Source organism: Toxotes jaculatrix, chromosome 7 (assembly GCF_017976425.1).
Source record: "Toxotes jaculatrix isolate fToxJac2 chromosome 7, fToxJac2.pri, whole genome shotgun sequence".
Taxonomy (NCBI): Eukaryota; Metazoa; Chordata; class Actinopteri; family Toxotidae; genus Toxotes; species Toxotes jaculatrix.
The window spans coordinates 13,633,745-13,646,133 of record NC_054400.1 but is presented as its reverse complement, the minus strand read 5'-3'; the positions used below and the strand labels follow the sequence as shown (position 1 = coordinate 13,646,133).

Here is a 12,389-nt window from a genome sequence, read left to right as displayed (position 1 = left end):
GCAACGTATTAACCATCACTGAGACAGAAGCATATGTACACTAATAAATGACAGCGCAGTTATAACTTTAATCAGTTCATTTGATAAAATATGATGCTTTGACTTCAGACACCCAACACACACATTCATTAATCCATACAAACATGAACACCGCAGCACACAATAAATTACCGGGTGTCAACACAATTCAGTCTAATGATTGGTTTCCAGTTACTCACAATGTCATGAGCAGAGACTTATTAAACTTGGAACGGGTGGAAACTAATGAGTGCAGCAAAATCAGTATCAATATAATAAATGACACCGGCATGCAGGATTTTATTCATGTTTCATCATCATGACTAAATGTTTCGAAACAGTAAACACTGGTGAAAAAAAGTATTTTTTGGGGGGACGGGGTTGGGGGTGTATCATGCTTGGATGACTTGTAAAGCTTTTGTGCGTGTGAACGGTGATGCAGGTACTGGAGTGTGTCGGTGAGTGAGGGACTGATGGGCAGGAGCGATTGTGATTTCTGAACTTGATGTCAGGACGAGACACCTGGCCTGTGTTCCTTGGCCAGACTCATCCAGCAGTGAGCCTGGGTGTTGTGCCACACCCACTTACTTCATCTGCAGCCCCAAAGCATGCTGGGTATCTGGGAAGCTTAAGAACTGATCTGTGGTTAAAGAGATGCACGCAGAGTCAGGGGAGAGGAGGGAGTGAGCAGGTTCTTCGAAAACTGAACACGATAAACATTCCACATAGCTTCTGCCTTTAATTTAAAATCAATTAGGTGATTACCATGAGCGTCGAAGAACTCGTCGTCGGAGCTGTCGTCCGAGTCTCGCGCTATGCTCTGCATTCTCCACTCTGAGATGCTGTGACGTGACGGGCTCACTGAAAAAAAAAAAAAAAAAAAAAAAACACACACACATGAGCAAAAAATCCACAGTTATTTTGGGACATGTGTTTCAGCCTCTCTCTTTCCCTTTTTAACACACACACACACACACACACACAACAACAACAACAAAGAAATATTGCACAAACTCCCCCGGCCCACACACACATACACAGTGTTATATAAACATGCAACAGTCTCTGTGGTGCATTACTTCATCACAGATGGACTGCTTGGTGGTCAGGGGGGTGTGTGGAAAGTGAGGCCCAATGTAACACAGAAACCAAAACTAAATGGCAGCTGAAGAACATGGCGACACTAAAAGCAAGTCTTGTCGATCATGCGTCTTTGGCCTATGCCTCATATATCATTAGTGCGGAGGAAGAAAAGCGGGGGGGGGTCGTTTGTAGTGGGGGTTGCTCTGAGGGGAAAAAAGGCTGGTGAGAGGGGGGCACAGCTGTAGCTGTCAGCGCACAGGAGAAAACAGCAGTGGTGGAGGGGAGGGTCACTGCGAAGAGCGTCAGCCTCCTCTGGTCTGTGATGTCAGCACTGCTGCTAAAAATAGCCCCGGAGAAAACCACAGGGGGGGGAGTTACAGGGGTGAAACGAGGCACGCTGGATGAGAGTCAGGGTCCAGGTGGCAGCTACAGTGAGCGCTGCCTCGAGGTAGGGGTGACACTGGAGATGGGTGTGTTCGGACATGTGGTCCGTGATGTCAAAGCCGCTGCTAAAAATAACCCAGGTGAGCTCCACTGTGTTGTAGGGGCGAGGCGAGGGAAGTTAGGATAGTACAGCAAATGTGGAGGCGTGAGTAAATATAGTCCAACGGAGTAAAAACATTCCAATTAACATCAGGCGCCGGACAGAAAAGCAGAGCGTGGTACAAAAGCACAGAGCGCATACTGAAAAGCTGCTCCTGAGGTGTCTGGCTTTATTAACACCAATTCAACAATCTGAGCTCTGAGCTCTTTAGTAGGCTCTTGACTCATTCAGCCTGGGAGCAATTCTCAGTGCGTACATGTGTGTACAGCTCCAACAAAAAAAATACAATGAGACTAGTTTTGTATAGAAGATAGATTGTTGTCTATTGCAATGTATTGGACTTCCATCACAATGAAGTGAAAGGTACGGGGTTTGGAAAATAATATGAACCTTATTGGCATTCGGTTTTTTATTTACATTACTCTACTTCTAGAGGAAGTGAATTTAGCCATATTTTGGAAAAAACTTTTTTGGAACATACTGACCATAGAAATGGACTGCAGAAAGAATTATGCAGAAGACTTCATTTGAGAAGTTTCTCTGGATGTTTTAATAAAAACTACCCTTATAGGAGTCATCCAAATCCTTCAAACAGAAAAAAGCAAAGCACTACTTTGGCTTTGCACGAGCTTGACACATGACCTTCTTGAATTCTACACATACAAGCTTCCAGTGGAACAGGCTTCAAATATCACAACTGGCTGTGTTTACTTATGGAGCAGTGTGACTTTGCTGTCAGTATACATCAGCCTTTAAGGTGGAAAGGAGTCCGGTAACAGAGTGAACAAATAAAGCATGATGAGGTGTAAATACAAAGAGTACGAGGAGAGCTAAAGTCAAAGAGGATGAAAAGGATGGTATTCATAATGAATGCAGGTTACTCTGATACCTTCCATACCAGTGTTACTCTCACATACTAGCATACACAGAGGTGACACAGGTGGATAGATGAACATGCTCCTCACCTCCTCTCTTGGATGAGCGGGATGATCGGGATGAGGTGGACCACTGCTTGGTGAGTACACCTCGTGGCTGGAGAGTCTCTCCTCCTCCTGAGCTGACAACCACCTCCTCAGCTTCAATGGAGCTGATCGCCTCTTTAACTTCTTGGTCTTTGTCTGGAGACGGAGCACCTCCATTGGCCTCGGTGGCCTCCTCTGCCTGGCTGAACTGGGCCATCTTCCTGGCCAGGGCCAGCTGGGTTTCCAGCTCCAGCTGCCTGATGTCCTCCATGGTCAGCCCGTACCACTCATCCTGCCAGCACCAGGCCTGCCGGTGGGCACGCACCATCACCTTTCTCAGTCCTAAGGAGAGACGAAGGGAGATATTACACACCAAACACCGAAAATCCTAAGGTTTATAGATGTAAACAGAATGACACACCCATCAAGATACACTGTTACAAACAATCACATTACATGAAATGACTTTAAACATCAGTGACTGTTTACTCACCAACATCGTGAATGAAGCGTTCGATCTTTGACTGCATGCCCCAGTAGCGGAACTCCACCTTGCACAATTTGTAGGCACACATGATGGGGGTCTTCCCTGGGTTGTTGTTGTACTCTTCTATCCAGTCATCTCGCAGAGGACCCCTCTGAGTCTTCATAGACTTGTAGAGCCGTGGGTCCTCCTCTGCCTTGTACTCATGAGGGGGAATGGGATCTGTCACTATGTCGATTGGGTCTGACAAAGACAGTTCATATGTAGAAAGCAGTGACTAATGTAGCCAGGTGTTTTGGTTGTAGTGCACAAATAAAACACATTTGGTTTCAGTGATTTTAATATCATGTCATGTTGTGAACATAATTGGGTGGGGCAGTACAACTTGTATGGGCTTGGGTTTAAATGCCTGAAAATCCTTTTATAACTGACTGACAAACAAATATAAGAATGGGTGACTGATTAAAATGATTATGGTCCGTGTTGTAACTGGATCACTGCATGCCCTAAAACCATTCATTTCTGAGCACCTTCATCTTCGATGGGCAAACATGATCTCAACCCCAGAAAAAAACAGATGCAGTAGCATTTAAGTGCCACAAGTGGGCCTCACCCGCTGCTTATGTTTGGGTGACTAGAGAACAGATGTCAAGACACCATCAGACTAAAATCTGAAAACACAAAACTATAACCATAAATAAGTGCTGGGAGATGAGCTTTTTACCTCCTGCATCGTTCTCTAACATGGGTACGATAGAACGTGTATTGAGCTTGCTGTGAGGTGCACTCTGAAAGTTAGAGTAGCCTGATACACATAAGTTAGTATTTTAAGGTTCAAGAAGAATAACACCAAATGGTCTCACCGATAGTCCTCTGCCTTTTCTCTGCTGCAGACATGTTGAAGACGTCAGCTTGGTTGCCTGTGTCGGGTTTGTAGTAGGTTTCAATGTCGATGGAGAATTTCTCAACAAAGGGACAGGTGTATCTGAAGGAAAAGAGGTAACAACATTAAGTCAAAACAGCAAACGGACACAGAGGCAAGAAGCAAGAGTGCATTATGGGTTGACATCTGTCTTCATTCAGAGACTTAACTTTTAAACTGAATGGCTCAAGATCAGAACTAATTTATTAAGAGTGACAATACCCTCTCACTGCTGAGGATCGTGTGTGTGTGTGTGTGTGTGTGTGTGAGATATGCCCATCTGTTGCATCTAAGGCGTCTGGAGCGAAGCTGTCACCGGCTGAATAGATGTGTCAACAGGCGCATGCAGTCTATCAATATCCTGACAGTATAGTCAAGGGCACATCTCTTTTCAGCACCTTCACATCTCTGTGTTTGCCAGGCCCCACACAGGCAAACAGACTGACACCCTGAGAATGAGGGGCCATCAGCATCTAACAGCCTTGGAGCGTGTGCTGGCCACACGCCGATCTGATGGTCTGCTTGGGAATATTCTGACAATTTGCTCTGAGGTCTTTATTTATTCTTGGCTTTTACTGAGCGACAGCAGATAGAGCGGGACTTAAAAGACCCACCATGAAACTCACCACTCATTGTATTTTATATGCATTACACTTAATATAAGCAAGGTTTGAATTATCGCCTATTTTCCAAGCAGGTGGGGGTTGAATTTTTGTCTTGTGTGTTTGCAGCTTTAGCAGAGTTTAATGCACTCTCACTCCTGCTCTGAAGGGGTGTGGAGGTGGCCTTCCTGCACAATCGAACCTCACCTGGTGCGGGTGTAAGGGTAGGCGTTCCAGGACTCCTCTTCAACCCTCAGTGCTGCTTTGGGCAAGATGGAGCGGAACCAGCTAGGAATGTGCATGCCAATGTGGTAGACCTTGTGGGTGTACTGGCCTGTCCCACCTGGTCCATCTGTGTAGGGTTTATTCTCTAGGATTTCCACCCCACTGCCTTCACCACAGCTCTCTTCTCTGCTCTTTTTCTGAAAGAGGAAGAAATTAAGAAGAAATTAAATGAGTTGGAAAGGTGTTTATGTCTGCATATAAGCAACAAAGCGCTTATATGCAAATATTACGCTGCATTTAAAAATGTGAATACAAGTTTTCTCAATCTGAAAGAAGGAACTGAAACAACAGAATGAATGGACACGGTGCTGTTAGCAGATAAGAATCTGAAGAGTTAGACACAGTGAATTGTTACAACCACACAGACGTCAAAATTAATAGCTTCCTGAAAGCTCTGTCAGAGCTCAGTCGCAAATCAGGAAAACCAAAAACCAGCTCATGGAGCCACACCTTTCCCATATTTACATTCCAGGTGCACAGAGGAAGAGAAGCTGGGTGGAGCCTGCAGTTGCAGTTGCAGTTGAGTAGAACAACAGCTAGGTGACTCTGAGCTTCAAAGACAGGAATGTCTAGCATGGCAAGAGGGTGATTTGTGATGGTTATGAAAGAAAGGGAAACCAGGCAGAAGAGCATAGTCCAAGTGCTGACGATATTAAAACGAGAGAAAGGAGCAAGGAGCAAGGAGCATAAATATCAGAGATTACTGATGTATCATCTTGTCTTTTTCTCTTATCAGCCCTCGTCTTTCCAGTCTTTCCACATACAGCTCAAAGTATATTTAACGTAGTACTTAGTACAACGGCAGGATAATAGGGAGACAGATTTCGACAGTCAGTCCAGCGGGGGAGAGGCGATGCAGGCAAAGCGGTGAATCAGTGGAGTAGGAAGGAGGAAGCCATGAAGCGGCCAGAACTCCGGACCTTATTACCTCTGACAGGTCATTCATTAGCCACCCGCTCTGCTCTCAACAGCCCAGACACAGCTCCAAAGACACAGCACAGACGCCACAGCAGCCAGTACACGAGATGTTGGAACATAGCTGGTCTACAGTAAATGTCAAGTTTACAGTGTACTGTGCGCATACAAACACTATAAAAGTGTATGCCACCAAGACATGGACACATAAACAAACAAATGATGTGTCTACACAGATGAACAATTTTAAGCAATCATATATTACAACATCTTTCCACTTACACAGAGGATTATCAGTCGCTTTTACAATTAAACTGATCACAATAAGGACAGTGTATTACTGTGAGTACTATTATCATTATATTTGGAAAAAGAAACTTCTGCTGACTTTTCCAAATGTAATTATTTCCCTTTGTACACAGCTCCAGATTTTACCAAGTGATATCTGGATGTCAGCAGTCATTCTGTGGTGGACTGTCCCTTTAATTAGGTTGCTGAAAGGTGACTGCAGCCTGTCAAAAGCAGTGTCCCTTCTTCTCCTCCCCCCCCCCGGGGCGATGGATGATTCTCTCCAGTTCACCCAGAGAAAGATTACAAAACACCAGGGCCAGGGCTCAGCTGTTCCCTTAGGGTACAATGGGACGTAAGGGAGTAGATAACATGCTTCAAGTTAAATGAACACTGAAAGTAATGTAGGATTCTTAATGAAAACAGTGCGCTTTGTTCATTCGTGTGAAGATTGTCTAAACTATACCTGTGGGGGAACAGAAATGAAAAAATAGTTTTTCAAGAGGCTCCGCAAGTGTGGCGACTGGCCTCAGAGGGGAAAGAGGGGGGCTCTCATCTACACCAGTCTACTGTAAAATCCTTTTTGGCTCAGTACACAAAGACAAAATGCCTACTGTGTTGTGAGTTCAAGCCCTGCCCTGAAACCTTTGCCACATAGCTCTCTCTCTCTCCCTCTCACCTTTCTTTAAATAGCCTTCAAACACTTACAAAATAAAAAATGTTGTATGTGTTTAGGTCCGACAGCTCTGACAGGATGGGAGTCATATCCTGGTTTTTTCCTCCTGCCATCTAGTTAGTGAGGCGTGTTTCCTGTTTGAGACGCTGCTTTTCGCTCTTCGCTCCGCAGACACAGTTGCTTAGTCAGAACATGATGGATGTGCGCGAATGAATGAGACACAGTGAGATCCTCTCATTTTTAATTTCTCGCACATTCCGCAGTTGCTTCGTACATTACTGCAAATCCCTATGCAGTGATGATAAATTTACAATTAGCTATCAAATGAGAAGGCGGCGTTGTAAGGGCAAAGGAAGGCAAGTGAGAGGAGCGGTGGGGTATAGCCTGCTGAGGTGCAGATATGGCCAGACTGTCCTAAGGCCCTGACTTCATCTATAAGGCTTACACCGGGGATGGATTACAGGCGGGCAGGCCTACATGCTGCAGTTGCCCTGGCAACATACAGCAATGAAGCGAGGGTATGTACAGACACCAGCAAAATCCTTGTTTCCTCTCTGCTCAGAATACGGCTCTCTCTCTTTTCCTTCCACCCCCTCTCTCATTTCTTCCCCTCCCTCCTTCGCAGTCTCTCTTTTTATCCTCCATTTCCTCTTTTTATTCACTCCCTCTCTTGAACAAAACCTGACCACCGGCACGCTGCTGATGTCATGGTTGCCATGGTGACTGAAGCCTCACAGCAACCAGGCTGTGCAGAGAGGGTGAGGTCAGGGGGAAAGGTAACCATGGGTCACTAATGTAAGAAATCCACTTCCTATGATTTGTTTACATGCTTACGGGACATGCACTGATTTTGTTTTTTTTCCCAGAGACTAAGACTTTGCATAATCCTGGTTGCACATGTGCCAATGTTTTGCAAAATGTCCTGTCTGACAAAATCTTACAAAGGGCATGCAGAATGTCTGGGTGCAAGGCAAGTCTAAACAGACACTGTAGTTATGTGTTTCACATAATGAATAATTTCCAACAATGCACTTTCCAATACAGCAAATGTGCTGAAGAAATGATCAAGTGTGCAGAAGTGTGGTGCTGTGACTGGTCTGTGCTGTCTTGAAACATCTCCTTGCTTTGGGGCATGTTGCTGAGTCATGCTCCCAACCATCTACAGCTCAACTGGATTACCTGTCTGTTTGGTACACCGGAGGGAAAATATGAAGAAAAACAACAGAACAGACAAGGTTGTCAACTGAAGAGCCTGAGACCAATATACTCTTCGTGGACTTGTGCTTACTTTACTACAAGTAAAGTTAGTATTCAGACAGTGTCAGGAACATTTTCAGACAAACTGTTTTTATAGTACAAAGACAAAAAGAAAGGGAGAGGCCCTCTGAGGCAATACAGGTGAAAAAAGCTGTAGAATGTGTTGCAGTACTGTTAATATTAGACATAAGCGCTCATTAATTTCAGTGTTAGATTAACAATTAAAGGAGAGAACCGTCTCAGGGAAGGTAAACAGCTTGTGGGCATGCTGGGGTTCTGTTATTCAAAGCCTATATTTTAACCTTCTTCCATGGAGCTGCTCCCTGCGGGCTGCAGCTCCAGTGTATGGGACCTAACTGAAATATACGTGGAGATTATTAGTTGAGTGGCACTTAAGTACATGAACTTCAGGGTCCATATTTTGTTTTGTGTTGGCTATAAAGGGAAGCTGATGTAAACCTACCATAAATTTATCAGCTAGCTGCTGATTTTGCTTGACAATCCACTATGAATATTTTATTCACTTCTCATGATTCTTATTTCCTGATTGAAAACAACCTCCTTCAGTCACATTAACTCCACAAAACAAGATTTATAAAGAAGCACGGCACACAGAACCTGGCAACATGCAGGAACCTGATCAAATGGGCCTGGAATTTCAACCTGCTCTTCAACAAAATAAAATTGCCACTTGTGCCACACATTACATAACCATGCAGCTCAAATCCCCCACAAACCTGCTGAATGTCTGTCAAGGTCAGCATGTGTCTCGAATGACAAAAATTTAAACAGAAAAATACACTTATGTGTTTCAGTGTTGTATACATTGAGACACTTATGTGTCTCAATGTATACAACATGTCCAGACAACAGCATCTAAACAATGCTGAATTTTGCTCACAGTGCTCACAGTGCACCTGGCAGTACCACTGGATTAAATAACTCCTCCTTCACGTACACATGCCATATGAAGAGAAAATATGTTGCTACACAGTATAACTAAAGCTGTGTAAATCAGCCTTTCCTGTTAGCAGCTGTAAACCCTAAAGCTCTTACACAGACCCTCAGTCTCCAGCTAAGGGCCTGCTCAGGCAAATGAAACCGTCGGACACATACAAAGCAGTATGTCCATCTCCATCGTGAAGTAAATTGGTGCACCGGGCCTGCAAAGAAAGCAGGATGCCCCCACCCTTCTTCTGAAGAAACATGCAGCCTATGACAAATGGAAACAGCCAGTTTCAGAGAGTTTAAATTGGATAATCTATCAGCACACAAGCTCTCTTTGTTCCGTTACTCCACCAGCGTCAGACACCGTATGACCAATCATTTCATAATTGGGCACGCTGCGATCGCACTCTTGAAAAATCCCATGTTAATTTATCTCCTCTTTGACTGTGTGTGTTCACACCTTGGCTTTCTGCATCACTTAATCGTTTTTGGCCCGAGTGGCGCTGTGAGCTCACCTGGATCATATAGAGCTGGGCGATGCGATACTCCTCCACACTCATGGGCATGGGGATGCGGTACTCCTTGATAAGCATGGTGAATCTTGGAATAGGGAGAAAGGGGAATCAGGGAGAAGACTGACAAGGGAAGGGGGGAGGGAGGGACAGAGGGAAGGGAGGGGGAGAGGGGACAGGAGAGACTCCGGGGGCTCCTATATGTGACTCGTCAAATCACCAGCTGAAGCCCACATTGATGGCTCCTGTGGGGATAGAAGCAGAAGAAAGCATGAGGTGCGTAAACTGTGAAAATAATGAAAAATAAATACAGACAAGCATCTGATCACTCATGTTGGTTATAGTCAAAACACAATCGTAAGCCTGATGGTGAATCTCCAAAGATACTGGTATAGATAATGGTTCTTCAAACACTCGAAAGCAGAGACCAGATTCAATCAGCAACAAAATTCATCATGAGCACAAGACCAAGCTGAAAGATTCCTATATGCATAACAAAGGACAAACATTCATTCTCGTGGCTCACACACAGACAAAGAGAAGAGCCGGCCCGTCGTTCAAAATACAATCTAAACGTAGTTACTGTATGTCTGGTCCAAGTCTCAGCATCCAGGACGAGCATCAGCGTTGCATTTCCATCCAGCATTTCAGATCCAAGTAAAGCACTTCCCAGGATAAACTTCTCTTCTTATACACAGGCCACAGCTCAGTGTGTGTGTGTGTGTGTGTGTGTGTGTGTGTGTGTGTGTGTGTGTGTGTGTGTGTGTGCGCGCGCATGTGTGTGTGTCTGCATGTGGGGCGGGTGGCCAGAGTCTACGGAAAGCACCCGTGCTTTGCCGACGGTGCCAACAGCAACCCTGTCACTCCCAGCCCTTCAGCACCGTCACATGGGGGGCTCACTCAGCATAAGAGGGATTACAGTTGAGTGGGGAGCATTACATAACATGGTAAGAGCCCCCTGTGCATGATCGAGGTTTCACAAATAGCAGCCTTAGAATTACACAAAGCATTGTTTTCAAACCACTGGGCAGATAGGGGTAGGTGTGGGATATACATACGCAACGTGTGGGTGGCGTGAGTTGCAGAAGTCTGCTTTGACCGCAGAGGGAAGAACAACTCTCCCAAGCCAAGCAAGTACAAAACAAGATCATGACTGTACAGCACTGTACTGCGCTGTAGTGGGAGTTTATCTAAATTAAATATCACAGGTGTCAGCTAAGGTGACACAGTAACTGAAGAGGAGTCAATTAAGAAAAGGAGATATCCACTAGTTCAAAGAACTCTTCTGTCAAAATGAGTGATGGCACACACAAAGAAGCATATTATTTCATATATTTTTTCTTTTTTTTTTTTTAAAGAATGGTAACTTCAGTTCTTGAAGGGGAAACAATTACCACTGTTACAGGCTGATTCTTAAGTTACATTTTTATTTCTCTAGTAAAAGTGTACACTCAGGATTTTTTTGGGGGGTGGGGGGCTACACACTTGCTAATAATTGAACAACAAAGATTTAAAAGTCTAGTTAATGAAGGGACAGTTCAGTCTGTGTTCAGATATGCTTGGAAGCACAGCGGACAGGATCTTAGTCACGGTGCTGAGGAGGCACGGTACAGTATGTGTGAGGGAAGACAACAACACTTTTCTGGCACAGCCTGCATTTGACCATCCAAATGTGACCACACAGCATTGCGTAACCCCAATATTCACTCGTTTCTGACCTGTGGCAGCAACTGGACCTCGCTCTGGCACACGGCCATTCTGTCTAATCACACTAATCACACTAATATTCCCGCTGCGTCACTTATCCAGCGAACAAAGGCCAGCTTTGGTGAGGGTCCTGGTGTAAACAAGGGTTTGACTGCTCGCCTCCACAACTCCCCACTCAAGACACATTCCCCTCATGAGTCTGACGCGCTGCCAGGACAAAGGTGGAGCTTGTCTAACTTTTTAACCTGGACCGAGGTTGGGAGGGGCTCTGGCGAAAGGAGGGTAACAATGACTTCAACACATTTTTCATATAATGCCTTTGCTTTACGTAGAAGAACAACGCATTGACAAAATCGGAGCAGAGCGCCACGTTTCGCTGAAAATAACTGCACTCTTGGGAAAAGCTGGGATAAAACTAGGCTAGCTGGAGCGGCCCAAAGAGAAGCCTGCGGCTCAGGAGCCAGAGAGGCCTCTAGATGTTAGAGCCAGGCTATACAGGGGAAGGTCACAGTGCTCATGCTTGTTGACAGCGATGATAAACAGCTTCACAATCTACTTGAAGCGCTGGTTCAACAATGTGGCAACAGTTTGAATGTGGGTTGCAACTGATGCTGCAACAAACTCCTGAGAGTTTCTGAGAATTTCCTCAGAAACACTGGCCGGCAACTCTGAATGTGACACCTGTACTGGTCTGAAGCAATGCGGCGTGACATGGTAAGACAAACTTTTACTGTCTGATTATCTGCCGGAGAATGACCACTGTGTTAATCAAAGCCCAGCCAGCTGCCACAGGCAACCCACAAACAGGGAAGTGACACCCAGTATGTAAAGAGAGACAGGAAAAGCTACAGGCAGTATAACAGAGGGACGCCATACAGTCATCGCATTACTCTGTCCGGCAGGCAGTATTAGGAGCCTGCAGTGATGATACTTTACAGGGATTTGTAGAGATGCTGGTGCATGTGAATTATGTGCCCAACTGCCAAGCAGGATTATGACAGTTTTACTATTTGTTAGAGCTGCAACTAACTATTATCTTTATTATGAATGAATCTGTTGATTTTTTTTATTGATTAATCAATCAATTTTTTTTGTCATTAAAAAGTCAGAAATTAGTGCGAAAGGCCAATCGCAATTTCCCCAAACCAGAAGCTGAAGTATTCAAATTGCTTGTTTAGCTCAAATA

General features: G+C 44.8%; 1 protein-coding gene across 3 annotated transcripts in view; it reads right to left on the bottom strand.

Annotated features, from left to right (window-relative positions):
* The window catches only part of LOC121184014 (membrane-associated phosphatidylinositol transfer protein 2), a 41,471-nt gene that overhangs the window by 14,703 nt on the left and 14,379 nt on the right, over positions 1 to 12,389 (bottom strand). For all 3 annotated transcript variants that reach the window (XM_041041352.1, XM_041041350.1, XM_041041351.1), the window contains exons 2-7: positions 9,500 to 9,741; positions 4,823 to 5,037; positions 3,955 to 4,076; positions 3,101 to 3,334; positions 2,611 to 2,949; positions 784 to 879 (exon numbers count right to left, since the gene is read on the bottom strand). In XM_041041352.1, coding sequence (XP_040897286.1) covers positions 784 to 879; positions 2,611 to 2,949; positions 3,101 to 3,334; positions 3,955 to 4,076; positions 4,823 to 5,037; positions 9,500 to 9,577 — 1,084 coding nt within the window. In that variant the 5' untranslated portion in view covers positions 9,578 to 9,741. The remainder of the gene's footprint in view (positions 1 to 783; positions 880 to 2,610; positions 2,950 to 3,100; positions 3,335 to 3,954; positions 4,077 to 4,822; positions 5,038 to 9,499; positions 9,742 to 12,389) is intronic.